Raw genomic sequence first — 21,552 nt, 5'->3', positions numbered from 1 at the left:
GGGCCATGAATTTCACAATTTTGGTAGAGGCACTCTTGCTCATCATAACTATGTACTTAGTTGGTTTATTTAATCCCAGGAGCAGAGAAAAAGATTTTCAAAGAAATAATGCATTTTTACTATATACTTATTTAGCACCGCCTTAGCACTAGAACCCCTGACCCCAGGGCCATGAATTTCACAATTTTGGAAGAGGATTCAATGCTGATTACAATCATGCAAACAGTTTGACTGCTTGATGTCCAGGAGTAAAGAAGAAGATTTTTAAAGATTGCATTAATTTCAGTGGTTTTGGCCCCACCCCTCAGGCTCCAGGGGGGCAGGGATCATGAAATTCACAATTTTTGTTCCCTTCACCCATAGATGATTTGTGCCAAATTTGGTTGAAATTGGTTCAGTGGTTGCAGAGAAGAAGCTAAAAATGTTCAAATGTTAACGCAAGACGACGGACGAAAACGGATAGCAATAGGTCACCTGAGTTTACTCAGGTGACCTAAAAATCAATCAATCTGATTAAATTCAGGTGTTCTGATACGCTACCACTTGTGAACATGGTAGCACATCAGAACACCTGATTATATTGAAATTGCAAATCAACGACAATTTTTTTTTTTGAGAAGCCTTTCAGATTCCTTTCTCAAATATCAATTATCATCTTTTCTCATATACAGAATCAGCAAAATTATGGACAACTTCACATTAATCAATTACAGCTGCATACAGAAAAACAGATTGTGAGAAATATAGGCTCTATTAGATGTTTTGCATCATAGAATGAGTTAACAAATGCAAAATTCTACCTCTCTTTTTCTGTTTTATTTCTACAAATGATTACAATACATCCAAATCTATAAATTCCATGCTTCATACATGTAACATGATTACTGTTGTATCTCTTAATTTCATGGGGTCAATTTTTTTCTGGTAGGAGGAAAAATATTAGTAATTGGTAAAGGGGATTTAATTTTGTGGTTAAAATCAGAAATCATACAGCAGTGTACTGTCCTCACATTTCCTGGGAAATATGAATTTGGGTCTTTTCATACCATGAAAAAACAAAAATAAATAAACCCCACAAAAAATGATTTCTCAGTCACTCTCAGAGACTACTCATTAACTGTTTAGTAGTATGAAATATTAGAGATTGATGCTCAAAAATCAGTTCATTTGATAAAACAATCTTACAAACAAATTAAAAAGTAACTAGAATGCAATTCTCAGCTCATTAACATGATGAAGATATTGCAAATCTTTGAATTGTTGCATCTTTCGTAAAAAAAAATGTGTTAATTATTAGTCTTAGAATTTCACTTCAAACATGCATCACAACATCACCAAAACTATTGAACCAAAGACCTGAGATGCATTCAAACAAACTAGCAATGAAAAAATGCCATTTATATTATTGAACTTCTTTACAAACCACACAAAAAACATCTTTGCCATCTATGGACTCTGTCTATTGTTCAGAATTTTTTGTAAAATTTGAGTAGAACGAGCTGAAAAATTATCTAGATTTTACAAATATTGTTAAACTGCTTGATAACTTTGTCGAACAAAAAGGCATCAACTCTGGAAAAAATTTAATATCACCCAATGTGAAGCCTTTCTATGTCTTGAAAAACACTAGCAACAAGCTAATTCAGAGAATTTGTGTCCCCCGCTTTAAGTAAAGGTAAACCATGCGCAGTTCGGGGGGAGGAGTCGGATCCTCCAGACTGAAATTGTAGAATTATCAAATGTATACATGTATACTGAAGTAAATAAAATATGTTAGTATGGATATAAAGATCTGATTGCTTATTCTTAATTATGTGTATAGAAGATTCTTTTTGTATTTATTTATCACACTTATAAAGAACTATATGATGATTATTATCAAATTTTGAAAACTTCCTGTGTGCTGTTCAATAAATTGTATGGGAAATATAAATTAACAGAAAATATTATAGTGTCAAAGCAGTGTATTCACAATTTTTGTTTTTATGACGTCACAAACTACGTTTTAATACTTTCCATTTCACAATTTTAGCTTTCAAATTTACAGGAATACTATCATTTATTGATTTAAAAAAAAAAATATTGGAACACAGATTTTGGAAAAAAAAAATTCATAAAAAACTTAAATTTACGTCATGTTCGTGACGTCATTACGTACATATGGCGTCATTACTTATGAAATCATTCACTGCTTTGAAGTCAGCATATACTCCCCTGTTTAAGAACTCTAATTAAATATATCTCACAAAGTTTGATGAAGTTATTACCGAATAAAGTTCTTTATCATTTCACATGCTGAATACTATCATTTAGTTTAAAAAAAAGGATTTCTACACCATGGAACCGCTATATATTGATGAAATTATATGCAGATATGAAGTCACATACATGTATATGTTCACGTTCAACATTGTCAAAATTTTACGCAATGCATGGTGTCTAATTTAACCTTTATTAAACAGTTTTAATAAATGTATACGAATATAAAGTCCGCCTAGAACCTGTTTTATACGTAATAACTCTCCTCATGCACCTGTGCTAAAAATAGCGACATTTAATACAATAAATACTAATAAAACAAACGGGGCGGGACACTTTGAGAGGAGAGAGAGAGAGATCCTAGGGAGTTTTGGTATAAAATTACATTGCAAAAGCTCAAAATCCTCTTGAAATATCGCCCGGAAAGGATAGTGTTACACACAGATATAATGTATAAATTTACGACCTTGAACTTTGACCTTTTGACCTCAAAGTCAATAGAGGTCTTCCTTTGGCCACAGGGAGTTGTTATGCAAAATTTCATTGCAAAAGCTCAAAGGGTTCTCAAGATATCGTGCGGAAACGAAAGTGTTATAACAGACAGAATTTGCAACTTTATGACCTTGACCTTAGACCTTTTGACCTCAAAATCGATAGGCTTCTTTTTTAGTCCACAGGGAGTTGCTATGCAAAACTTCATTGCAATAGCTCTAAGGGTTCTCGAGATATCGTGTGGAAACTAAAGAGTTACAGACAGACAGAATGACGGACAGCTATACGGACGGACGGATGGACAGACCCAAATTAATATCCCCCACTTTTCAAGCGGGGGACAAAAATTATCCAGACTATATGACCATACAGAGAACTACATGTGTTCATTGAAAAGTACAAAAAATTCAACTGCTGCGAGACTGTCGTGGATATTTTGTGGCTGACTAAATTATTTCTTGCCAAATCATAGCAACTTCTTAATTTTGTGATATATTTTGAGCCCTTTTTTTAAATCTTAAACTTCTTATACTTTTCTTTAAGGTTGAAATCTGAATAACTAGAATCCTTTATTTCAAAATGTTAAAATTTCCTTAAAATTTTTATATGGTTAATGAGGAAGAAATGTCACACAAAGCAACAGGGATGTATTTATTAGCCCTGACAAACACCTGAATAATACATAGATGTATAGAAGCATTTATCAACATTAATTTAACATTACAATGACTCAGATTCATTTGTATTGTAGCAAATGACACTGACACATACCCTGACACTTGAGGAGCAGTTGTCTGGACTGTGGTAGTGGTGTGAGGAGCTCGTGTTCTATAGAAACATCATTTACAACTATGATTAACACTGGATCTTTTAATATAACTTAAAAATAAAACTTCAAGCTTAAAACATGTTATTTCACTTAAATCAGTCACATTTTGAATCCCACAATTTTTTGAAAGGTTGAATTTTTACATCTTTGAAAATTGAAGCCCAAATTAAATGCATAGGATTATACATGCATATATTATACTTACGTTCCATAAAAATCTGCATAGCATATGGGATCTAGTTAAAGAGAAATTGTGCAAATATTATTAAACACACAACATTATTTGAATTAATGTTACCTGGATATGTCACAATATGGATAATTTATTGAATTGATAGGACATTTAATTTGAAAATTTTGAACCCTTTCACAAAAAAAATTATGGATGTTTCAGAAGATGATTTTTTAAATATTGTTTGCAGAAATGTGCATTATATATTGGATGTGCATGATTCTTAATTAGCAGAAAATTCAGTAAAATTTATGCATGCTTATTTCTCATCAGATATCCTGTTTCATGCTGAGCATCAGGGTGCAAAAGAATGAGAATAGACTGAAATTAAAAGAACACTCAGTTTGAATACCAAATTAATTTGCAATTTTTCATAAAACATCTAAAACAAGAGGCCCAAGGGCCACATCGCTCACCTGAGCAAATTGGCTAGGAAAAGCACAAATAGATCAGAACTGAAAAGTTTAAAGGGGGGAGGGGCTTGAATTTTAATACTACTTGAGAATGCCTTCATATCAATACAGCATTATGACTTTTTTAATTTTTAAAAACATTTTCATCCGGGGAAAGAGCACTGGGCCACAATGGCCGGTAACAGTTTTACATAAAAACAAATGGGGAAGTTCTTTAAAAATCTTCTTCTCAAGAAAGCAGAGCCATGAATGATCATATTTATATGGAAGCATCCTTAGGTAGTGTAGATTCACATTTGTTCAAACCATGACCCCTGGGGGGTAGGGTGGGGCCACAACATGGAATCCAAATTTTACTTAAAAATAAGCAGAGAAATTCTATTAAAATCTTCTTTTCAAGAATGGCAAAGCCATGATTAGTCATATTCATATGGAAGCATTTTCAGGTAGTGTAGATTCAAATTTGTTCAAGTCATGACCCCTGGCGGTAGGGTGAGGCCACAGTGTAAGTTCAAATGTAAAGGGCAATAAATGCCACAGGTAGTCTAAGAAATATGCAAGTATCCCTAGTTTGTGTAGATTCCAGTTTGTTCATATCATACCCTACTCCCCTTTAAGGATTGGTTGGAACCTGCACTTTTGGGTTTAAACTATTCAATAATTAACCGATTTCTGCTTTTTTCCAAGCTACAGTGCTCAGGTGAGCGATGTGGCCCCTGGGCCTCTTGTTTGTTTTTGGGATTTTCCCCTTTATTTTTCTACGTAAAACTTTGATCCTTCATTATGGCCCCACCCTACCCTTGGGGGTTATGATTTGAACAAATTTAATTCTACACTACCTGAAAATGCTTCCATTATAAATACTAGTATCACTAATCATGGCTTCTTGAGAAAAAGATTTTTTAAACATATTTTAATGTAAAACGTGGATCTCCCATTGTGGCCCCACCCTATCCCTGGGGGTTATGATTTGAACAAACTAGAATCTACACTACGTCTACCTGAGGATGATTCCATATACATATCACTTAATAATGGCTTTGAAGTACTTGAGGAGATTTTAAAAGATTTCTCTATATACTCTTATATAAAACTTTGATCGGCCATTGTGGCCCCACCCTACCCCCGGGGGTCATGATTTGAACAAATGTGAATTTACGCTACCTGAGGATGATTCCACATGAGTTTCATCTTTCCTGGCCCAGTGGTTCTTGAGAAGAAGATTTTTTTTTTAAATGCCATTAATTTTTCACTAATTCATAACTATCTCCCCTTGAAAGAGGGGCGTTGCCATTCATTTGAACAAACTTGAATCCTCTCACCTAAGGATGCTTTGTGGCAAGTTTGGTTGAAATTGGTCCAGTGGTTCTTGAAAAGAAGTTGAAAATGTGAAAAGTTTATGACGACGACAATGACAACAGACAATGGTCAAATTTTGATCAGAAAAGCTCACTTGAGCCTTTGGCACAGGAGAGCTAAAAAGCAGGGTCTGGTTTCTGTGTTCGATCAATTATACATGTACCAACTTCTCATGAATAAGAGTCGTTTTGGTTTTACCTCTGCCATTGTAGCCTTTGTTAGGATAGATAACTTTGTAAATAATTGGTTAATATTTGTTGAATTTTCATTAATTTGAAAATATCTGCTTAACGGGTCATTTATTCAAACATTTTGAAATTCCGGGAAACTGTCTTTTGCCTATAAAAGGTCACACTAACCAGAACCAATGCCAGCTAGCTACATGGTGTCTTAGCTGTTTTACAAAAGAATTAACTAATACGACCAAAACCAAAACTGCAATTCACTATATTAACTTTTGCAAAATTATTGAAATGTTTAAAATTGCTGAAATTTTTTCAATGTTCCTTCTAAAGAGATTCAAACCTGCATTTCAATTCAATGAAAATTAAAAAGAAAGAAAAAATAAAATTTCATAACTTCTGTGAAACAGGCCCTATAGTTTCTGAAAAGGCAAGTGCCAAGAGGGTGCAGGAAGGATATCCCTACTTCTAAACAAAATTTCTTTATACATGCAAATGACATTTAAATGGGTACCATTTTGAGGGTCCTTGTGCATTAATGAAGGTTTTTTTTTTAATATATCTTAAATAAAATTATTTTTTGAAAAAAGAAAGCAAGATAAATAACGTTTTTGCATGTAAATCTCAGAAAAAACTTGCAAAACTGTTAATTTAAGTACTAAATGTAAATTTTTGGACATTTTGACAATATCTGATCAGAAGTTATATAAGCTGAATCATTAAATATGACTCAATCTAATTACTCACCAATTATAGAAACTTATTTCTTAGCTTGTTATGTTTACTAATATAAAAAGTATATTTATAGCAATTTTTAATAAATCTTTTTCAGTTCCGAAATAGAAAATCATATAGGCCAATTGAACTTCTATAGAAATAAGAAACGAACATTGTTGAAAACTAGAAGTGCATATGAAGTGTACGATGAAAGACTTGGAGATGTGTATAAAAGGAATATTTTTTTTCAATACTTCAAATTACATATGTCTCTGAATGGGCATGCCATATATCTTTTGAAAATGATACTGCTACATTTACCTCTTTGTTAGCGGAATTTTTCTACGTGTGATAGGAACTTTATACAAATGAGCCATGCCCTACAACAATTTACATTTCTTAAAGAATAATTGTGTCTATTTTTCAGTACTATTTATAAGTTTATGTCTATAAAAAAAGGATATATATTTTAAACATGTTAAACAATGCAATATATATAATGCATTTTATTATGATCTTAATTAATTTAAATGCATTGTACAGGTATACATGCATTTAAATATTTTACCCTGGCACCCTAGGGTAAATGTTTGAAATTTTTGTGTAAATCATAAATTGTTCATTTTCAATTAGTATATAATAGTACACTTGTAATACATTATTTGTTTCTTTTTTTTCTACTTTAATTAGCAAGTTTTAAAGCAAAAAAGAAACTAGAACTTCATGTTCTAATACTCAAAATAAGAACAGATACACATGTATTTCAATGTAAAATTTTGACTCTATTTTGTGGCCCCTCCAAAACTGAGGAGTCTGTGATTTTCACAATAGCTAAAGATGCTTCTCTGTAAGTTTCTGTTTTTCTAGTCCAGTGTTCTTCCGCAGAAGTTTTTTTTAATTACTCAATCCTATTTTTGCTTTTGCTTTTCCTCACATGTAATTATCTCCCCTTGGAAGGGGTGTAGTTCTTTGATCATTTTAACAAATAATAAAAATTCCAATTAACCAAGATTGCTTTGTACCAACTTTGGTTAAAATTGGTTTAGTTATACTTGAGAATGTGAAATGTTTTCAGACAGACAGCTAAACAGCCTGGCGTCAATTGCTGGGTGATTTGATTAGAAAAACACAAGCTTTCAGTCCTCTTTGTAAAGGGGGAGGGGGTGGCTATATTATGATTGCTTTTGTTTCATTAAAATATAAGTATTTATTACTGCTATTTAAGTTGAAAATAAAAACCACTCTCATTCAAATTATTAATATATAACAAAGATGTTTGTTAAACATTTATGCCCCCTTCCCCCCAAATTTAGATTTCTAAGTCAAAAGGACATAACTCTGTCAAAAATGGTGGGATCGTATCCAAAACAGAAGTTGACCTGGATATTTATCTGATTAATCTGTATACCAAATTTCATTTCAGTATGTGCAACCTCTACAAAGAAAATGAACGGAAACTGCAAATAATTGGAATTTTTCTAAGTCGAAGGGGCATAACTCTTTCAAATTTGCGCAATCGTACCCAAAACAAAACTTGAACTAGATATCAATCTGATATGTCTGCTTACCAAAGTTTCATTTCATTATATTAATGTGCAATGGTTGTGAAGAAAATGATTGGAAACTAAGGGGAAATAAATATCAAATATTATGAAGAACATAATGACTCAATCCGCGTTTGCATATATCATCAATCAGATAATAATATATATCATTACCTCTAGCCTTAGGCACCTTCAAGAATCTGATTGCTTTATATATCTGTATTTATGTATCAAGTAAAAATAAATAACATAAAAGCAGAAAGTCAATTATTACAAATCCTGACCAAGACCTCTAACTAGCTAGGAGCAATAGCTAAAATTAAACTAGCTGTTCCCTTCTTTGGGTTCAGAAAACAATGACTGTTATAACAGTTGAGTCATCATGGATATATGTTTGCCATGACTTCTTTTGTTTTAAGAAATCAAAACTTAACAGTTAACCTTTCACTATGATTGTGTTATACTTAAAGGTACTTGGACACAGATTTGAAGTCAATATTTTCTCTATAATATTACGACATATATATTTTAATAGCATTTCACACAAAAATTAATTAAAAATCTTATTTCCTTTATTAGTTATTAAAACTTCAAATTTTTTGGCGGGTTTGATTGACACATGCTTGCACTTTCACAAATTTTAACCTTATTCTTACTCCTTAGGAAAAGTGGCAATCTTGTTGTGTATTAATGAGAAATATTAAAACTTTTATCCAGAAAAATAATTTTATTCAGAGTAGAAATGTTAGAAAGTAAAACTCCTTCACAAGTATCGGCATTCCGAACAAAGAGTTGCGTAAAGGGTTTAGCAAATCGAGCACACTCGTGTTATGTACACAGTTTTTGTAAACAGGACTCGAGTTCTGTTTTTGTTGATGTTTACATTTCACCGGGTGCGTTCAATCGTCACAGTCTGCTTACCACAACTGCACGGAATGACAATATATTGTGTGTTTTTCTTCCTTTCGAACATGTCTACTCTGAATTTTCTGGATTGTAGTATTAACGTTTTTCATTTATACACAACGAGATTGCCACTTTTTCTAAGGATTAAAAATAAAATTAATTTGTGAAAGCGCAAGGATGTGTCAATCAAACCCGCCAAAAAATTTGAAATTTTAATCTTTTATATGAAATAAGATTTTTAATTAATTTTTGTGTGAAATGCTATTAAAATATATAAGTCGTAATATTGTAGAGAGAATAATAACTTCAAATCTGTGTCCAAGTACCTTTACAAGGAAGTATTCAACTTCCTATCCTCCTTACTTTAATCCTCATAATCAACTAAAATAATCGATGATTCAGCTGTAACCAAATTAAAACATGATGATAACACTAAAACATGTCTAGTGAAAAGTAATATTACAGCTGTTCAAATTCTACATTCAATGTACCTACTTATGTGTACATGTTTACAAATCAAATTTTGGATAAAAAGTTCAAAACATAGGTAATCAGAGATTACAGAGCTCACCTCAACGAATGTTGTCTTAAAGTAAGGCAAAGTCACACAATTAACCAACAATAAGTGTACATTCCAAAAATGAAAATATTTATGCAATTTTGATTTGATACTTTGAAACAGACCTATATAAAAAATTCAAACTTAAGTTCTTCTTCATGAAAATGTAATTAAAATCCAGCATCTGAAGCAAATTTGAGAGTTTTCATCCCTTGATGCATCATTTGTGCAAGTTTGGTTCATACAATGTTATATAAGTCTTATAGTTTTTTGGTAATAGACCTGTACCCATAACATTTACCTGGTCAATTATCTGAAAAATGTACAGACCGTGAAATGTTCTACTTTCCCACCTGAACGGTAACGAACGCTGAACAAACGGTGAACAAACGGTGAACGCAGAGGGAATGTTGAGTGAACGATATGCGAACGCTGAACGCAAGTTTGTGAACGATGTGTGAACGGTGAGTGAACGCAGAACGCGAACGGAGCGCAATGAGAGCGCAAAGTCAACGGTGAACGAACGGTGAACGCAAGATGAACAATTTATTCCGAATGCCTCCGATCTTTTCCTTGCTTTGAATTTATTCTATTATTCTATAATTTTAATTTCAGGTGCTTAAATATAAATAAACAATAGATAAATAAATAAATATATAAATATATAAATAAATAAATAAATAATAATTTTAAAAAGATTTTTAATCTGTACATTTATGTACCTATGTTTTAAATCGATATTTTTATTACACGATTTTAATTGCCGTAAAACATGATTGTGTATTTGTTACCGAACGCGTGAAGTTTAAATATAAAATTAATCTATTCATTTAGTAAATATGCTTATTCTTTTCACTAATAAAAAATGTGGACGTTAGAAGATAAAACTACTACTTATAGAATGAATTAATTACATTGTACGCGGTTGAAACAACTATACATGTATTTCCGTGCCAAGGCGATTCTAGGTAAAAAAAAAAAACGTGTTTTTTTTTTGTGAATTCACAAATGACTCTGTTGACATATCGCATAAAACTCCCGTTTTTTAAACTTCTAATGCAAAATATTCTATATTTATGTGTCTTTTGTATTCTTTTATGATGATTATTTTAGCTAACTTCTACATGTATCTGTAGACATTTCCCGGCCGTGGTTATACTTGATCAAGAATGGAAAGAGGCATTTATGGAACGCCGTCACTGCCTTATAGCAGAACACTACTATTGCATTGTGTCAACCTGCCATTACATTATGTCAACTCTTTATGACATTAACCCACACTGCTATTGCATTGTGTCAGCCTTCCATTACATTATGTCAACTCTTTATGACATTAACCCACACTACTATTGCATTGTGTCAACCTTCGATTACATTACATTGTATGTCAACTTTTTATGACATTAACCCACACTACTATTGCATTGTGTCAACCTTCGATTACATTATGTGAACTTTTTATGACCTTAACCCACACTACTATTGCATTGTGTCAACCTTCCATTACGTTATGTCAACTCTTTATGACCTTAACCCACACTAATATTGCATCGTGTTATCTTTCCTTTACATTATGTCAACTCTGACATTTACACATACTACAATTTTATTTCGTTAACTTGCATTTCGTTTTGTTGACTTTTTATGACAATCTTAGTTTTTATTAACTAATGTGAAAAGCTCGTGCGATACTGTGCACACTCTTCTACATTATGTCGATTCACTATTACGTTATGCGAACACGGGTATCCTCGGCCTTTATATGAGCATAACGTATTTTCCCATTCCGCAAGCACTAAAAATGGCCGGAGAGAAAACTGTCGTAGTAGAGATTCTCAGCGATTTCGGAATGACATCTTTAAATGAAAACTTTAAGCGACAAATGATTGACAATCTTGAAACATGCAAAGCCTTAACACTGCGACTGTGAATTAAAGTCACGTCGAAAATCAATGGTGTTTACTTTAATCTGATAATTAAATAGATCAAATATTATGAGTCGTGCAGCAATCATTTTTTTTCTTTTTATTTTGAATTGTTTTTTTTTATATACATTGTATAAAAGTCTTAAACTTTGTAGGACATTGCATTAGTTTCACATTAAGTTTAGCTGAATTAAGTTGAAAACTTTTTCCTATAAAACTATAAAGCCTGAGAGCTTCTCCGCTTTCCGCCCTTGGTCTCCAACCATATACCGGCCCCTTCCTTGTTCAAGATTCCCATATCTGCCACTGATATGTGCCCATGCATGCTTACGTAGGCATATTCAATTGATTTAGATGAGCGATTGGTAGATTTTATAATAGAATTCTGGCCCTGGAATGATTAAAAAAATTTACTAACTCCAGTGACGTAGCATCTTTTTTGAAAGAGGAGGTCAGCCAGAAAAAAAATCATTTACCCGAAAAAACTTGACAAGCCAAGAAAAAAAAATTCCAAACCCGAAAATCCTATTTCGTGGAGAGGGGTCCAACTTCGATCAGTCCCATTTTTTCCCAGATATATTATATTACCCTTAATGGACTATCTATACTTCAACAAGAAGTGGGGGTGGGGGCTGTACAGTTTCAATGAACATTACATTTCTATAGTAAAGTCATGTCTGGGAAAAGAGGGGGTTTGATATTATGTGCCTGTAATTTGTCCTAATCAATCAGGACCCCTCCCCCCTTCTTACCAGTCATTAAAACACGGTCGTCAACATTCATTATATACTAGATATACAGCTTTGAGATAATGTAAATGTATTTTAAAATCAGGTAATGAACTTTTGGAATCAACATGATAAAGAGTTAACACAATATAAAGATATTTTTAAATCACATAAGAAAGAGTTGACATAACGTAATTATATATCCACATTATGGAATAGAGTTTTGACATAATGTAATAAAGTATTGATATAATATAAAGATATGTTCACATTATGTTATACACTTTTTACACCACGTAATAAAGCACTGACATAAAGATAAGATGAGTTCACCTCATATCATGATGCTATAAATCCATATCACGTAATAATGCTTTGATATAATAGAAATAAACACTCTCAAAAAGGAGTGGGCTTTTGACTTCATGCAATGATAAGTTTAATTATAAAACACAATTTACTTGACGTAATGCATTTTTGACCTCACATATTAAAGAAATGAAATGATGTAAAGAAACATTCATTTCACGTAATAAAGTTTTAACACAATGTTAACACATTATCACTTCACATAATGAATTTTTTACTTCAAGTTATGAAGTGCTGACATAATGAAAGGATGTATTGACTTCATGTAATGCAGCATTGACATGATGTTAAGATATATTTACATCACCTCATAAAAAATGGACATAACGTAAAGATATGTTCACATCACGTAATGATAAATTGACATAATAAATGCATAGTTGTATGCTATAAGGCAGTGATGGCGTTCCATAGGCATTCAAATTATTTGTTATAGATTAAATTTTCAAAACTAAATAAGTAATGTGCTGTCATAGTTTTTTTTTTTGAACAGAGAAATGTATGAGAGAGAGAGAGAAAGATACCCTCAGTTCTCAGAAATCTGTTGTATCAAATAAAAATTCTTGTATTTCTTAAATATTCCAAGCAGTAAAGGTAATCATTTTTTTAGATTAACAAATCCATTTTACAGTAATCATTGCGTGGACCCTGAGGTCCACGCAGTAAATATATAAGCGAGGTTAAACCGGATGCCATGGGCAAACGACAAGCTACGCATGCGCGGGAATGCTAGAGAGTTCGCCCCCTTCGGCAACTTGCCCGTAGAATAATTCGCCCTTTTCGAATCAGAATATGCCATTCAATGGCAAATCGCGCTTTTAAATCCGCATATCGTATTTATGTACTCATTGGCGGATCCGAGTTTCTCTCTTATACATATACTTTTAATAAAAAAGTAAGAAGATCTTGCAGTTTATAGATACATGTAACTTAACAACATTAATAAAAACGTCATTCAACGACTAGTTCTAGCATTTAGAAGATAGAACAAGAATTCACCGGCATTAGTTTTGTGCATCAATGCTCGCAAAATAATTTGATATTTCAGCAATCCAAAAATCCAAATACTGTTTGATACAGGTCTGTAGCAACGGTTTTTAATGTGAGGGAGGGGGTTAGACAAAATAATCTGCGTACTACAGAGCTATGCTACACGTGTACCATCAGATCTATTTTTTCCATGATAGATTTTTTACGTATAATTCCAGAACAGGTGGGTTACATGTATCAAAATACCCGATTTTTTAAACTGACAAAACTAAAGGCTTAATCGGAGATACAATTTAACAATTTTGCTTTGAGACTACAATCAGTCATAAGTTGGCAGATCATTCGACCCATTGAAGAAAATGTGAACAAACCCACATGAATATTCACTACACCTAGAAATTTTCTTAAATTGAATTTCGGTTAGAAACACATGCATATGGTCCACGTATTGCAGTCCTTTTTTAAAGGACAGCAACTTGTTGGCTTTTATTTTCCTTTATCAAGTTCACACGGTTCACAGGACGTCCACGTGCTTGTCCTGTCAATCAAATCATTCGACACAGTGGAGGTGTGGAAATTGCGTTTCACCGAACATGCCGAAGGCAAAGAGTCACTTAATATTTCCAAGAAGTTTTAATATTTTTCCTTATCATTTCTAGATCTGATTTTTGCAATCTTACAGAAAAAATAAAAAAAAAAATAGTGGGAATATATACTTGGAAGGATTAAGTTTTAAATTGAATTTGAAACATATTCCCTGCCAATTTAAAATACTACTGTTGGCACAAGTGTATTCTAAAATACTATTGTTTGATGACTGTTTGATGTTGATTTAAAGACTGATTTTCTTGTGTTACAATGCACATTAAATATTAATTAAAATATACTGAAAATACTCACAAAGAATTTTATTTCGGGAGAAAAGGCACCGGGGGGTCTTAATTATACTAAATAACAAACATATATTTAGGTACGGTGAAGGAAGGAATTTTCCTTCTCTAATAATAGACTATTTTAAACAGTTGGTCTTTTCTAAAATCTCAAAATACTATCAATTTTATTAGTTCAAAAGATATTTAATTAATATTTGCAGTACTGTTCATAATTCTCAGACGTACGTGTAGTTTAATTAAAATACGTGATACTGTAGAATTAATTTTTTATGCATTCTTGCCTTGTAAAAGACTTGGTTTAATTATTATACATCCATTAATGATTTATCGTCTTAAACATTACAACAAATTCTTGCCGTGCGTGAAGCATTTGTAAATTGCCCTTTTTTTAAATTAAATATTTCAGCATCGTTCTACATACCTGTAGGTATTTAATGTATTATTGTCCAGGGAAATTTCATGAATAAAGTAACAGCTGAGTTATAATAATAGAAATATAAATATCATAGATAATTTTTGCAATGAAATAATTATTCTTAAAACACGATATCTAAGTTATTCAATTAAAACACGTATAAATCCTTACCATCAAAAAGATAAGTCCTTTCACTTCGGAGTTCCGAATAACAATGAAGACTGAACAATAAGTGAACGGTGAACGCAAGGTGAACGCAAAGTAAACGGAACGAAGAGCGAACGGTGAACGTTTTGTGAACGGTGAACGCGAGCGCACGGTGAACGGTGAACGCAATACTGTGAACGGAGAGCGAACGTTGAACGCAAACTGAACGAACGGTGAACGAATGCAGAGGGAACGGTGAACGAACAGTGAATGAATGGAAAAATGGGAAAGAAGAACGTTTCAGGGACTGTATGTCGAATTCAGCATCCGAAGCAAGTCCATTATGTACATAATGGCATGTATTGCCCATGCAAGTTTGCTCATTATAGGGCTCATAGTTAATTGGAAATGAGACCTGCATCAAAAACTAACCTTTTCACTCATCCACGAAATGTAGGTCAGATTCAGCATCCGAAGCAAGCCTGGTATTATACATCCTTATATGTATCATCCATACAAAATTGGTCATTGAAGAACTCATTGTTACTTGGAAATGAATCATGCACCAAAAACTTTAACCTGTTCACTCAACCAGAAAATGTAGGTCAGATTCAGCATCCAAAGCAAGCCTGGTAGTATGCATCCTTAGATGTATCATCCATGCAAGTTAAGTCATTATAGGGCTCATAGTATCTTAGAAATGAGACCTTCACCAAAACCTTTAACATGTTAACTCGACCTGAAAATGTAGGTCATGATCAGATTCAGCATCCGAAGCAAGCCTGTTAGTATGCATCGTTAGATGTATCATCCATGCAAGTTTGGTCATTATAGTGCTCATAGTTACTTGGAAATGAGACCTGCACCAAAAACTTTAACCTGTTAACTCAACCGGAAAATGTAGGTCATGATCAAATTCAGCATCCAAAGCAAGCCTGGTAGTATGCATCGTTAGATGTATCATCCGTGCAAGTTTGGTCATTATAGTGCTCATAGTTACTTGGAAATAAGACCTGCACCAAAAACATACACCTGTTCACTTAACCGGAAAATGTAGGTCAGATTCAGCATCTGAAGCAAGCCTGGTAGTGTGCATCCTTAGATGTATCATCCATGCAAGTTTGGTTAATATAGGGCTTATAGTTCCTTGGAAATGAGACCTACACCCAAAACTGCACCAAACATGTTAAAATGCTCCAAAAACATTTACCTGGTGATTCCTTTGCTGAAATTGCAGCATCTGAAACTTTGATTGGTACAATGAAACACACTAGAAGCATCTTCCATGCATGTCCAATCAATATAGGACATAGTACTTAAAAAGGAAAAACTGCTCCAAAAAACTTAACCTTAACCTGGGACGCTGACGCCGACACCGACGCTGACGCCGAGGGTATTACATAAACTCCCCCAACTTCGTTGAGGTGAGCTAAAAAGGTACTTTTGTGTGGAGCAAAAGAGTACATATTAATCCATCCGATGTATATTATTTCTTACATTGGTTATGCACATACAAACTCGCTCATTCACAAGCACATTACTATATCCCCTCCAACCTCATTCGGAGGGGAAAATGAATTACTTACATTTCCACAACTCCGAGGGATAGTAGGGGTTTCTTGGACATCCTGCGGCTGCTTTACAGTCTACAGAGTCCAGATTATGGGTTTGGTTGTTCAACACAGCACATTTTCCTGTAAAATGGAAAGTTATCTGACAAAATAAAACAACATTTGCTCCAAACAGAAAAAAATAATTTTGTTCTGTTTTCAAAATTAATGTATTTTTTTTTAGAGTTTATGCATGTACTTCAATCTACAGCTTTTGTGAAAATTAAAAAGCACGTCACAAATTATTTAGACTGTGATTATTGAATGAGCAGATATAAATCTTAAACCCATTGCTCTGACATGTAATTCCAATTAAGAATATTGGCAATTGATTCTTTGGATATTAAAATGAAACTGTATTTGATCTGCATATCCTGGAAAAAAGTAGGATTGGCAGAGTATGACCAAACTACTATGAGTAAATCCATTGTAAGACGAGCCAAATTCCATTTTCTTTACAATTCTGAAACTTTTTTTTAAACGTTCTGAAACCATTTATATGGTAACCACCACTACTATATAAATGGTGCCTGTTTTGGACAGTACAGTACCGACCGCACACAACCTAACAGAAAGCGAACCCGGAGCGCACCCCGGGTTCGCTCTCTGGGTCTGCTTCGGGTTTGCTCGGGGTCCGCTAGGGCTGACCCCGAGCGAACCCGGAGCGTACCCAAAGCGAACCTGTAGCGGACCCCAAGCGAACCCGAAGCGGACCCGGAGAGCGAACCCCAAAATCAGTAGCGGTCCCAGGTATTTCTTTACAAAGCAATCAGGATTATCGATTAACCAATCAGCGCGTCAACCAATCAAAATAGTATATTGATCTGTCGATTGGGATAAAAGATCGAACGTGTTGATTTAATTCGGTATAAATCTAAACATTGTACATACAAAAAAACATGTGAATGTACAGAGTAAATCTATTATGAAAATTAAAATATTATTTTATATTTATTTGTTTTAATTCCCCGGGTTGTATTTTATATTTATATATTTATTTTCTTTTTTTAATTAAAGCAAATAATAAATTTTATATTTTAATTTTCCACGTAGAATGATACATAAATATTTACGCTTTTATTTTCTTTAGTTTTTTATACCAGTATTTAAAGTCAATGGGTAAATACATCAGTCAATGCGCAAAAAAGGAAATCAATAATAAGTATTACAATTTTTACTGACAAAAAGAGGAGAGAAGAAACATAGTTGGTCTTTGACAATTAATGTAAAATTTCATCATCTAAAGATACTTAAGGAACGCGAAATTCACAAAAATGAGATAAACATAGTTTCACAGTCGATAAACTAGGTTTATTGGTTGTAAACTATAGTTTACGGACTGTACATGTAAACTATAGTTAACAACGTTAATCTATATTTTACATCCGTAAACCATAGTTAACGCGATAATCTATGTTTCACAACCGTAAACTATACTTAACACTGAAAACAAACATTTGCGATTGCAAAACATAGATTATCTGATAAATACAGTTTCACGATTTGTAAACTATAGTTTACAAACCGTTAACTATAGTTAACGATCGTATAAATATAATTTCACGATTTGTGAAACTATGATTAACAACTCTTAACTATAGTTTACGATTGTAAACTATAGTTTACAAACGTGAATCCACGTTTATCAACAAAATCTATTGTTAACGCTTATTACAGACAGATAAACTTAGATTATCATTCGTAAACTATAGAAAACTATTGTAAACAACCGTTAAATATAGTTTTAAAGATGAAAACTATACTTAACGACTCGTTAACTATAGATTACGGTTTGTAAACTATAGTTTACAGTCGATAAACCTAGTTTATCAAATGTGAAACTAGGATTATCTCATTTTTTGTGAATTTGGCGTGCCATAGATACTAACAGTACAAGAATAATTACGTGTTCATTATTTAATTATTTTATTTTCATTTTCTCAATTTACGTGTTCTTTAAAATTATTCAAAAGTCACAACAAAATTATTGATCTTCATGAAAACATTACATGTTCATGCACATTTGCCTGTATATTAAAAAAAATAGCTGCAACAGGCTTATAGAAAACAATTCAAGTACAGAATTAGGAGGACGACTCATAGAAATTTAAGAAAAAGTCATCAGGCTCTATCATTAAAATCTAATCTTACAGTGTATGAGAGTTTACAGTTATGATCTCTCTCTCTCTGGTCTTGATGTTTCCTGTATTTACTAAGTATTTAAATATTTTTAAGATGATTTTTAATTTCATTTAAATGTGTGTGAAGTAGGGGGAATATATGTATATCAATATATTCTAATCGGGCCGGGAGAACAATTATTATTTGTCATTTTTTTTCATTCTGATTAAAATCACACTCGTTCAATAATTCTGAGCGTGAAAAAGATCTGATATAATTTTTTTTTAGAAACTGTCCGGTAAATATTTATTACGAATAAATTAATTTTAATATGTAACTACTATAAATGAAATTAAATATATCACGTGTAGAAGAGGTTATTTAAAGATGCGATATCATAATTCACGTGTTTGACAAACATTTAAACTACGATTTAGCAAAACTTAAGGAATAACAAATATAATTTTAACCTAGTTATCAACTATATAACGCATGAATTTGAAAGGTATTTTGTTTAGATGCTTTCGTCAGTTTCACTTGTACACCATTCGATACATTGAAAGTCAATTCAACACATAACTAAAGAAAAATAAATCCTAAATAACTCGCTGTTAAAAAACTTCGAGTTTCTCGGGATCGAAATTCCGAGATCGGAGAAATCAACGTAAACAATTATACATGTAAATCTACGTCGAATGTACAGTTGAATTTGGACAATTTATCAATGTTCTCCATAATGTCACTGTTTACATGTACAGTGTACATGTATCGATCGCCGCATAAATAACAATGATCGATCCACAATCCAATTACTGTAAAATACAAGGGGCGGGGCTTACTGGCGGCGAGATTAAAGCGGGGTCCGCTTCACGCATCAGTACGTAAAGCGGTCCCAGAAAGCAAACGCCGGGTTCGCTCTAGCGGACCCAGAGCTGACCAAGAGCGAACGCGGAGCGAACCCGGAGCGCACCCAGAGCGGTCCCAAAATTTCTGAAAGAGAACCCGAAGCGGACCCCGAGCGAACCCGGGGTCCGCTTCCGGTTCGCTCTAGTGTTAGGTTGTGTTCGGTCGGTACTGTAGATGTACTTTTATCCACAGGGTCATAATTCCACGGAATCTCTATTTCTGTTGAATCCGCGTGTAGAAATTACGCGGATTTCCTGGACTGTTTCTATTTGCCTTACATTTATATTAAGTATGCGTGGACAAATTTTTGTGGAAAATTTGTGACCGCGTACGTAGCGTAAATTAATACCACATGGAAAAAAAGTACTTCTACAGTAATTACAAATATTAGTATAGTGCATGTGTTTAATAATTTTATTTTTTTTATATTAAGAGAGAATTATTTTTTTTCAATGATTTAAAGTTTAAAATTGACCACCTTTTCCAAAAAAAATTAATTGAAACCAGGTTAAAACATCCGAGCATTTATTTGAAATTTTCATCTACGAGGGTTGTTCAAAAATTACAAGGACTTGTTGCACAGAAAAAATATTTTACGACATATTAATCGGGCAAAATGTCACACATAATATAAAGGATCTTTACGTATATGGTTTTCAAAATTTCATATCAAAATATTGTAAATTGGTATCAATTTTGGGTGATTTATAAGGACATATCATTAAGTCATGGAGCAGCAAAATCTTCGACGTCACGCACTTTATAAAAAAAAAGCACGAGCTTTCATTTTCTCAACATTTTCCCAAGAGGTCCTGTTCAGACAAGCCATCGAAAGCACGTGTTGAAGACTCAACTATTTATTAAGAACACATAATACGTGACGTCATACACAAGACTACACATAAAGGTCACATGGTACACAAACAGCTGATAATGAATGAATGAATGAATGAAACATGAATCCGAAACAGTTCATGTACAGACAGTTTCATAGACAGATAATTACATTGTCTGTATCTATATGTTTGTATAGTACATGTGTACTGTGTCAGCCATTACTCAGAGGAATTTTATTCTGTTTTTTTTTTACTCTTTGGCTCTATAAATCTCAAACTTCTTTTTATTGTCATTGATAAAATTTTATTGATGAAATAAAATGGGATGATCTGATGATTGTTGCACGACATAATACCAAGCAGCACATTTGTATTTGTGTATAGCTCATATAGCTCGAAAAAGATTGACAGAGTGGAAAGCTACAAAATCACCAATAGAAAAGTTTATTGTATTATTCCTGTGCACTGTGAAGAATATTCACTCAAGGAATGACTCTAATTCTTTGGCCATGGGTATAACGTTTTCCAGGTATAACTTTTTTGTATCTAAAATTTTCATAACTGTATAATAGGCCGGAATACCCAGGTAACGTTTTTTTTAAGCTATAACTTTTTAAGGTATAACTTTTCATGGGTACAACTTTTTTGTAACTTTTTCAAAACTTTCCTCAGGTATACATTTTTTGTAACTTTTTCCACTGTTTTTTTTTTTGGGGGTATAACTAAAGTGTAACTTTGTAATTTATATTTATAACTTTTTGTGTAACTTTTAATAAATAAAACCTTTTGTAGTTATTACTTTTTTTGTAACTTCAATGCACTTGTTGTATTTATGTTGAATAAAAGGTGAAAAGTTAAAACAAGAGGTCCATGGGCCACATCGCTCACCTGAGCAATGTGGATAGGTAAAAAGCAGAAATCAGTTTATTATTGAAAAGTTTAAACCTAATAGTGGTCTAAACCAATCCTTAAAAGGGAGAGGATATAATTTGAATAAACTTGAATCTTCTCTAACTAAGGATGCTTGCATATTTCTTTGACTACCTGCGGCTTTACTGCCCTTCACATTTGAACTTACATTGTGGCCCCGCCCTATACCCCCAGGGGTCATGGCTTGAAC

The 21,552-nt window shown here is 33.0% G+C and overlaps 1 protein-coding gene across 6 annotated transcripts in view; it reads right to left on the bottom strand.

Annotated features, from left to right (window-relative positions):
- The window catches only part of LOC134243425 (uncharacterized), a 55,606-nt gene that overhangs the window by 19,875 nt on the left and 14,179 nt on the right, over positions 1-21,552 (bottom strand). For all 6 annotated transcript variants that reach the window (XM_062725673.1, XM_062725680.1, XM_062725693.1 and 3 more), the window contains exons 3-5: positions 16,546-16,653; positions 3,786-3,816; positions 3,523-3,579 (exon numbers count right to left, since the gene is read on the bottom strand). In XM_062725673.1, the coding sequence (XP_062581657.1) occupies positions 3,523-3,579; positions 3,786-3,816; positions 16,546-16,653 (196 nt within the window). The remainder of the gene's footprint in view (positions 1-3,522; positions 3,580-3,785; positions 3,817-16,545; positions 16,654-21,552) is intronic.

The sequence above is a fragment of the Saccostrea cucullata genome, unplaced genomic scaffold (assembly GCF_032062105.1).
Source record: "Saccostrea cucullata isolate Sc308-1 unplaced genomic scaffold, CSIRO_AGI_Scuc_v1 ctg1699, whole genome shotgun sequence".
Classification (NCBI taxonomy): Eukaryota; Metazoa; Mollusca; class Bivalvia; order Ostreida; family Ostreidae; genus Saccostrea; species Saccostrea cuccullata.
The sequence above is the reverse complement of the archived record's forward strand: the minus strand, read 5'-3'. Positions and strand labels throughout refer to the sequence as shown.